The sequence below is a fragment of the Spermophilus citellus genome (genome assembly GCF_964194105.1).
Source record: "Spermophilus citellus genome assembly, chromosome: 16".
NCBI lineage: Eukaryota > Metazoa > Chordata > Mammalia > Rodentia > Sciuridae > Spermophilus > Spermophilus citellus.
In genome coordinates this window covers 35,472,372-35,482,591 of record NC_138196.1, presented here as the reverse complement: position 1 = coordinate 35,482,591, position 10,220 = coordinate 35,472,372, and the positions used below count along the sequence as shown (strand labels likewise).

At 37.9% G+C, this 10,220-nt stretch overlaps 1 protein-coding gene across 1 annotated transcript; it reads right to left on the bottom strand.

The window, feature by feature from the left end:
* Positions 1–8,244: 8,244 nt before the first annotated feature.
* On the bottom strand, positions 8,245–9,566 carry TCIM (transcriptional and immune response regulator). Its single transcript, XM_081268940.1, has one exon. The coding sequence runs from the start codon at positions 9,484–9,486 to the stop codon at positions 9,166–9,168; it is 321 nt and encodes a 106-aa protein (XP_081125066.1). The 5' UTR covers positions 9,487–9,566; the 3' UTR covers positions 8,245–9,165.
* Positions 9,567–10,220: the final 654 nt, after the last annotated feature.

Genomic DNA, 10,220 nt, shown 5'->3' with positions numbered 1-10,220 from the left:
TTAGTTCTCAGAATATTGAATTTCTGGTATTAATTTACCAAAGAGCAGACTTTGGGAGGTGATGCATCTGGCATGTCCCTGCCTTGTGCAAGCAACCAGTTCTGACTTATTTATCTAGAATCATAACAAATGTAACTGACAACAACATCAAGCTTTTAAATTTTAAGTTAAAAATCATTTTCTTATGCTACTTTAAAATAATAGGAAAAGCTATAAAGGAATAGAAACTGAAATAAACACAAAATGCATTCAATAAAATACAAATTCTGGGTCATGATATCTTTCATGTATGAAGAGTCCATAGGTCAGACTAGATGTCATTGAAACATCACTTGCCCCTTTGATCTTGTAAGCAAGATGAGGAAGCAGGTAACCTCATCTTCTCAATGTAAAATAAAAAGACAACAATAATTCATTCACCAACTCAGTATGATCACAAGTAAAATCCACTCAGATTGTTATCTTGCCTACATAATAACCTACACTTGCTTGACTGATTTATGTTAGCCCATTGATTGTATCAAGTGATTGTTCAGTGTCCTATCAGTATGATCTTTATAGCTGGTATGATACATATTTACTTTTCTTTTCTCAATTTCAATTAGACAATACTGATGGCATTTGGTTTCTAACACGAGGAAGGCTTTATTTCAAAAAGTTTCTCATACTTCTTAAGCACAGACCATGGAACTCTAAGTCCATGGCATTCATTCTGAAATTCTTACCATGTAAGGTAAGATATATAGAATTACCTTTGTGATCAGCACTTGGAGCTTTTAAACCTTCCAGCATTGTCCCCTCCCTTCTTCACACTCACACAAATGAAATGCCCAGTGGCAGTGGCTGGTTATAATAGGATTCTGCAGCTGGACTCAGAAGAGGAAAAAACAACACTTTTCAGACTTAGATTTATAATCACAGATATAGAAAGTATGTCAAGAACAACAGGACTAGACAGTATCAGCAAACTCAGTTCACAGAAGTTCAAAGAACTTGTTCTCTTCCACTGAACATTTTGAAGCCATTCATGTGAAATGAAAAGCAAACAAAGTGCTTAGTGGTAGAAATGCACCATCGCAAAAGGCCATTATGGACACGGCTCTTCCAGCGTGAACTATGGCTTTTGCCATGGTTCACTTATTGAACGCTAATAGGCCACTGTGGTCTGAGCTCTCCTTGGAGATTTTTGAGAGACAAAAGGGATGCAGATGTTGATTTCAGAGATTAATAAACCAATACATCAAACGAATACTTTATGTTAAAGTGATGTGTGCATGGGTCTGATTTTTTTTCTTTAAATAAACACTTCTAAAGTACCTACCTCATGTTAAGCTCTGGGCTAAAGGCTTTGTAATCTTTAACCATAAGAAAAACATACCTTTACAGGTACTTAACCTCTGAGCATTTTCACATTTATTACCTGGTGCTATTCTTACAACAATCAAGAGAAATAAATACAGAAGTATTAGGAGTGGAATTGTACCCCACTCCAGTCAGAATTCATATGGTGAAATCTTAACCCACAGCCTGAAAATCTGACTGTGTTTGGAGATAGAACCTTGAAAGGTTAGTAGTGGAGTGAAAGCAAGGTCACAAGAATGGGCCCTAATTCCAAAAGACTGAGGCATTTATAAGAACAGGAGATTAAGAGATTAAGACACAGACATGCATGGGGGCAAGACCATGGAGATGCAGGGGGAGGACAGCTGTCTAGAAGCCACGGAAGAGGCCTGAGAAGAAACCAACCCTGATCTCAAACTGTTAGCCTCCAGAACTACCAGGAAGTAAATTTCTGTTGTTTAAGCTCCTCAGTCAGAGGTGCTTTGTTTTGGCAGTGCTCAAAACCAATACAGATGGTGTTGCTGTCTCTATTTTTATGGATGATAAAGTGAGCTTGAGAGGGATAAATAATTCACTCAAAATGTACATGTAACCAGTAAATGGCTGAGACAAAATTGGACACACAAGCCCTCTACTCTGCTCTATTTATCTTTCTAATGTCCACCACACCACATGTCCATTGAACTATCTAGCTCTCCAGCATACAAGATAGGTAATAGAAAAAAATCAGAAAGATGTTCTCCTCCAGAGCATCACCTTTAGGTGTTTTTCCTTTACCAATTTCAGATGTCTGCTATCTCTAGTTTCAAAAGATTTGTTCCTCTGCACTCTCCCCCTAAAATTAAAGCCATATTGTCTCAATAGCAGACAATTTGCTGTTAGGAAGGCAGTGTGTTTTGTTAAATGTACCAAAATGTAAGTGACAACTAGTGGTGCATGTAAATATCCTTTTTAAAAGATTAAGTTGTCTAAATTAAGAAATAAATCTCCAAAATAGAAGGCCAGTGGTAAGCATATTATGGGGAAGGAAGGCTTCCATTCTTTTGAAAAATATACTGTGATTGCTAAGACTCTATGCTTTACAGAAGTTTCAATGATGGTGCAATTACTTCAGGTGGCTGTGATAAGGTAGGATTTCTCAGAACAAATAGAATTTAGAGCAAAGTCAAAATAATGGTGTTATTTAGATTAAAGATGATTAAAAAATAATGTATGCCACCAGTAAGTCCACGGATCACATCCTTGATCAGCAGTTTGGTGCAGACTACACTGAGGCTTGCAAAACTCCCGGGGATGTGTGTATGAATTAGAGTGAGCCATGTCCTCACACCGAGCACAGCTTGTGACTTTAATCTAGGTCAGCAGTTCTCAATCTGACTGAGCAGCAGCATTACCTGGGGAGTGATTGTGGAATGCAAAGAGTGGGTGCCTAGCCCCAGAAATTCTGAATCATTAAGTCCAGAGGCCTGGATTTTCCAATGTCCCCCAGGAGATTCTGATAAGAGTAGGCTTGGAAACTAGCATGCTGCCCTGCCTTAGGTTGTCTGCAGTACCAGTAGAAGATGCTTCTTGTAAATAGCACTTCAGATACTGTGGCTCCCTGTACACTCCAGGACCAGCGGCATTCTTCGAGACCTTTTAGATGGTAAGATTAGGATGTAAATAACAAATATAGGCAAATTTCAGGAGAATAGGAGGGAAAGGCAGTGGTAGGAAGCAGAAACTTTTCCCCTGGTAAAACTTGTATGTATCCAAGTAAGTAAATAAATATCATGATACATTTTTTTTAAATGACACCAAGAAAAGTGATGGAAGAATTAACCTATACTGACTGCAATTATTAAAACTTAAAGTAATCGTCGTCTTCTCAAATTTTTTTGTTCTCATTTTTCCATGAGTGAAAGAAGTACTATGGTAAGAAAAACTCTAATTCCATGAAATCAACTCATCTTTTTCCTTGATCTTATATTATGAAATGCCAGTAATGGAAGTTCCAATGTAAACTAAGAAGTGACTCCTTAAATCTGATGTTAGACATACAACTTTGTAAAAAATAGCTAGTCTTGGGCACTGTTCCCAGAGAATTTGGAAGCAGGGATCTATATTTTTCCAACTTCACAGAAGATTAACATTCGCACAACAGTGGTGATAGTCTCAGTGGTTCTGCCATTGTTTGGATGTGGAAGAGATAATCGAAATATTAACAGCTAGTATTGGGACAGGCACCAACAAACCAACAACAACAAAAATAATACATTCCATTTAAAATCACAGGTCTAGCCACAGAAATTTAACTCCCTGCCCTTGGCAGCCACTGCTAATGATCAAAAAATTTTAACTGGGCCTTTGTTGTATTTAAGAGAAATTCCTGTCCTATAGCAGATGCCAACTGGATCCAGAGAGAAATCCTATCATGTAACATTGTACCCTTATGATTTGCCACTGATGCAGACTATGAGAGCTAAAAGAGGCCACAGACATTATCTAATTAAACTTCTTTTTTTTCCTTTATAGATGAAATCCAGAGATCAAAGATGAATTTTCCAGAGGCAGAGTTGGGGGAAAACCCAGAATCCTAGTATCAGTCTGGTGATGTTTGCTTTGCATGCTGTTGCTGTATGCAGGGGGAACAAAGGCTCGGGAAGAGAATCCCCTGTACTCTTGAAGGACTGCCAGTCTACAGTGTGTGTGTGTGTGTGTGTGTGTGTGTGTGTGTGTGTAAAGTACGGAAAAGCGTGAAGTGACTGCAACAAAAATCTTCTGACTACTCATCTACTTTTTTTTAAATCTCTGCTAAACTTCATAGGAAGAAGATGCTTATTTCCAAAATGCTGTAAGACAGTTTTGCCAACACTTAGCCAACCCATCTCCGATGTCAGTGTGTATTGAAATAGAACACATTGGTTTGTACCTGCGATAATCTCTCCAAATGTCTAGAAACTGTTTGCAGAAGGCTTATCCAAGTGAAGAGAGAGCTTAGTAGTCATTTCGTCATAATACTTGTTAAATATGAAGGCCTATCACAAGGTTTAAGCATATTCACAATTCCTTCAAAATTTAAGTAGGCACAAGATGTTTGCCCAGTCTGACCTCACAACACTTGTCTTTATAATCTCTTTTGTTTCATCTTCAGATGAATTTAGCTATGCAGCTAAATTCACTGCTAGTGAATTGCAAAGGTCCTGGATGAATTTTCACTTCAGTAGACCAAAGCTAAGGCCACAGAGTTATGGAAGAATCACTATAGACTCTGACCATGAGTTCAGCTGCTTGGCAGTATATTATTCTTCAAAATACTAATCATACATTTTCTATGGCATAATACATAATACTTAGGCAATAAATGTTTCTGTTACCTTCAGAATAAAACTAATACTAAAGTTCGTCATTTAAGGCCCTGTTGTTTTTCTAATTATCACCCAGAATTGCTTAAGCTCAGCTGAAATAGAAATTTTCCCCTTTGCTCTCCCAACTCCTATTTTGAAATGGGGAAGATCTCCATGGAATCTTCCAGTGTCTCCCCAGACAGGGTTAGATCTCCTCCCATTCTTCTGCTAACACACACACACACACACACACACACACACACACATGCATATTCACACATACACACTCATTTAGCCATTCATACACATACACACTCATATAGCCATTCATACACACACACATGCAGATACTCACACGGACACACAGGCAAGTCCACACATTCACACAGACATACAATCATATAGACATGCACAGATACATACAACCACATTCATACACACACACACATTCACACAGACACAAAATCACAGACACACATATACATACAGATATACACATAGCCATCTACACAGACACACATAGACACACACACATGCACACACACAGACATACACACAAATTTCTACACTCTCTTCCATGGCATCAAGTTTGAACCAACCCCAATCTCACTGTATGGTGTTCATTTTTAAAGCATTTTGACTCCTCTGAGAAGGAAAATGTTGTATGAATGCATAAAATTCAAATGCTTTCCCTATTTGTGATCTCTGATTTCCACTGTGTGGGAAAGGGGTTAGTTAAATAGCATGCCAGGCTGGGAGGCCCTTCTCTGCAGTCCAGAAGGACAGAGGATGTGCTCTGAAAGGACAGACAGTCCCCAGACCATGGCTTAATCATTTTCTATTAACAGATAAGACTCCCCAGGGGAACATCAATTGCATCCTCTGATTACCCCTGGACAATGGGAAAAATATAGTCAGACACATAACCTGGACCCCTTTCTCAGTAAATCCGAACTACAAGGCAAATCCTCCTTTGCTGTGGGCCAGGTGATGGACTGAGCAAATGGAATAATGAATCTGTGGTTCCTGACTTCCCTAAACAGCAAACAAGGCCCAATGCCTTAGCTGAGTGGAAGAGACCCTAGGCGTGGCCTTTTACACCAAGGTGCCAATACAGTGGTTATTTTAACTGCGGGCTTCAAAGCCTCCATCTAAGAAATGCTTGGTGCAATTAAAAGTATTAAACCAAGACACTTTCCCCATGCAGTACAAGTGCTAACTAAACAGACAAATGGACACGTGTGATCACAGTGATTTTTCAGAGGCCACGACTTCCCATGTTTTTTTTTTGTTTGTTTGTTTGCTTGTTTTTATTGATTGTTCAAAACATTACAGAGCTCATGATATATCATCTTTCATACATTAGACTCAATTGGGTTTTGAACTCCCATTTTTACCCCAAATACATATTGCAGAATCACAACTGTTACATACTCACATTATTACATAATGGCATATTAGTGACTGTTGTATTCTGCTACCTTTCCTATCCCCTACTATCCCCCCTCCCCTCCCCTCCCCTCCCATCTTCCCTCTCTATCTCCTCTGCTGTTGTTCAATTCTCTCCCCTTTTTTCCCCCCTCCCCCTTGCCCCTCATAACCTCTTATAATTTTGTGTATCATTGAAGGTCTCCTACCATTTCCATATGCTTTCCCTTCTCTCTCCCTTTCTGAATAGCATATAAGACATTATCACTTTAAAGGAAAAAGAGAAGCTTGTTTTCTCCTAGTGAGGCAGGCAAACCTAGTGGCTAGAAATGAAAGCCAGTCTTTCTGGATTTGAATCTTGGATTTATGAGCTGTGTGACTTTGGCCAAATTTCTTCATCTCTCTGTGCTTCAGGTTTATTACTATATATACGCCTATATATGTGTAAATGCTCATGCATACACACACTTGCTCTTCCCTCTTATGTTATAGAACTTAGTGATTTAATACAAAAAAAATCTTAGAAAACAGGTCAATAATACCTGCTCAATGATACCAATAAGATAAATACTATTAATAAGCTGTTTAATCTTTACTTCTTTTATTTTTTCTATTAAAATAATATGTCTTGAAATCTATGTGGCCATCTCTGGGCCACAGATGGAATTCTGAACTGAACTAGTCCTCCCTGGTCTAATAATGCTTATTCACCTGAGATTACATAATAAATGTTTTATGGAGCCAAAAATATGCCTGTGCAATCTCATTGATTCCTCCCTTTGTTCTCCATGAAGAGGAAATAATCTACCAGAAGAGTTCTTATTCTCCACACCATTGTGCATTCTACCCTACCTTTTTTTTTTTTTAATTTGTTGCCCTTGGTTTGGATTAGAAATCAGAAAATCATGATAATATACTGAAATAAAACAACTTAATACATGCAAATGAAAAAGAAAACAACAATGATAGAGTATGTGGTTATGGGTATATATAATAAATATTGCACTTGAACTGCCTTCAACAGCTAAGGTGGGCTTCAATCTTTGAATAGAAAGTAACTTTACATTTTTCCCCAGAGGGGACCTGCAAGGGGTAGGAAGCTTATTTCCAGCACATGCAGAGAACATTAAGCTAGCTCAGTTGGAAAGGCTGGGGAGATGGAGTGACAGAGCAGGGCCCTCTTAACAACCTTCACTTTCATAATCCCCTGACAGCACCAGTAGCGAAGCCACCCCTGGCAATGCCCTTCCTCTTTCTTATCTTTTAACTTTCTTTTCTTTTTTTGGTCTCAGGGTTGTCATTGAAAATATGATGAAAAAAGCCATCAATCGCACGCACACGCACGCGCACACACACACACTCTGCATATTGGTTCCTGGTTTTCATTGATTCTTTCTTGGAAAGAGCTTCTTTATAATGCAGTGATTATTTTATTATCTTCAGTAGATCAGTCAATTTGTAGTTTAAAAGACTGACTTTTTAATCATGTGATTTTTCTTTTAAAAAATTTAGTATTCGAAATCCTGACTTGTAACCTTTCCAAAAGATTTAGACTTGTTTTATTTACTATAATTGACATAAAAACATCAATTTTGTAAGTATTTCCGCAATGCTCAATTTCTGGGAAACTTTTATTTCTGTCTGTTAGGAAAGAGCATTGATGTATGCCTTCTTATGTGTATTTATTATAATATTATAAGGAAACAATTAAAGAGATGGTAATGTCATTCCCATATTGGCTTATATTAAACAGTGAATCTTAATTACAATTCAGACTCTAACCCTAAAATATATTGTTTAGGGAGAAGTAAATGTCACCTGTACATATCTACTCTAATCACAGAGGACAAAATTCAAATATATGAAGACAAAGCCAGTTAAAATTCACTCTGAATAGATAGATGAATACCATGTTGATAAGTCAGTCTATGAATTTCTATATTTATATCTTATGTTTTAAAGTTGGGACAAAGAAATCTCCCCAATTTTTGGTGTAAATTTTTTTTTTTTAAAGTTTGGCAATTGGTGTAAATTCACTCTCAAAGCACTCTTTATTTTTAAGGTCAAATATTTAAAAGAGTTTATAAAAATCAAAATTTATCATCTTATTTTATTCCTTCGAGACCAATCATCACAGACCAAGAGCAGCTAAGTTTATAATAATTTATTAGGGTTGCATATCACTTGGCATGTATAATAAATTATAGAAACCATAGCATCTTTATAAACTACTTAGTATATCATATTCACTTCCTAATGCTTATTGCGGTAACTATAAGAAATTTAATTAGATTATATTTTAGCATTAGTCAGAAGATTAAAAAACATTATAAATTTTTTTTTCACAGTACTTCAGATTTATGAAGAACCCCATTATTTTAATAACTTCTGTGCAACCTGTTTGAAATGTATAAAATCCCTTTACAAACAAACCAGAAGGTGGCGTAGGTTTCACTGAGCTGAGAAAGTTCCTTCCATTTGTACTTAACACCCAGGTGGTACACTTTTTCAGGCATTGTCATAAATGCAAATAAATAATTTTAGATCTCTAAAAATCTCTACCAATAGACAATATTGAGACTTGACAACATTTCAAACATTCTGATAAAAATAATTCAGTAAACAATTGATGCTTGGTATTTTTCTCCGTTCTCTCTCACCCTCCTCTCTCCCTGCTCAGTTCAATTGGGGAGAAAAATAGATGAACACAGTTCAGTTTGGATTTAAGTCCCAGGGCCTGACAATGTAGCCCTGGATGTCTGTCTGTCTTCCTGGGCCATCTGTTGGCACTGCATCTGTCCATTCTCTTCTACCAGCATCTGTCCTTTCCTGCAGGGAGAGTTTTCAAATTCTTGCTGAAAGCATTTTGTTCTCCACTGTAATCGCACAGGGTGTGGAATTGGTTGGGGTCTTTGCCACCAGTTTGCTCTGTCCCTTCTCAGGCTCGGAGTCCTGACTGGAGAGAAGCTTGCAACACAGCCACAAAATGCTGCCTCTGTTAGAGTCTCACAAACTCACTGGGTCTTTAAATGTTCATTCGTGGATAACGTCCTTATCCATTTTCTTGTCCTCAGTGAACTTTGATGGAATATTTCCGCAGTTTCAGAAACTGTAAAAGCTTATCTTTCGTCCTCTTCTTCAGGGCCATCAGGGCTCGGGTTTTCTCTTCCAAATCTTGATCTAATGCAAATATGATCTTGGCTCTCTCCTCTGCTTTCTTGTCTCCAGAGTTTTTGAAGAGCCTCTGTAGTGATTCTTGATCTATGTTTTCAAAGATATTGCCCACAGCTTTCTTGCGAGAAGCTGTGTCAAAGTGGTAGCCGTGGATGGATGGGCTTACTCGAAGCGACGTGGACATGGTGATGGCTTGGTGGCTTCGCTTTGCTTTCATCGATATGGGGATCTTCTGGAATTCAGCTCCGGGGCTCTCCAGAGAGTCTGTAGCAAAATCATTCCGGGACTACTATTTAAAGTGTGAACAAAAGCTCCCGGCTCAAATTACACTGGTGACATCAGAGTGATCTCAAGGAAGAATAATCACAGACAGATTTAACAGTTGAGTTGCCAATATCCTGTTCTTGTGTAAAATGCTTCTGAAAGCTGCGTTCAGTGACCAGGGGCAGGGCTGTGGAGATTTCACATCGTATGTGGCAACTGCATGGTACAAACATGAGCCCTTCTTTACAAAAAAAAAAAAAAAAGTTGAAATCAGTGAAGTGTAAATATGAGACATAATGAGATAGCTTAGACTCTATAAATCTTCCCAAACAACAGTTGAAACAAGGAGTCCCGCCAAACCCAGGAAAGTTTTAATTACCAAAGAAAGTTATTACAGAGCACTGCAAACATTCAGAAGCCCACATTTATGCCCTTTGGACTTCCCCTTGAGGGCGATACCAGAGCTATTGAGAGAAAGTTTGAACAATCAAGGAAACAGTTTTGAGAATGTCTGATTATAGAGTTGAATTTTACCTACACAGTGCTGACACAGTTCAGCCTGAAACCATTACTTTTCAAAGACTGAGTACAAGTGCTCATCTGTAATCACTGAATAAAATTGCAAATTAACAACAACAATAGTAGTATCTCCTTAAGTTTGTGCATGTATGGACAACATGAGCAATT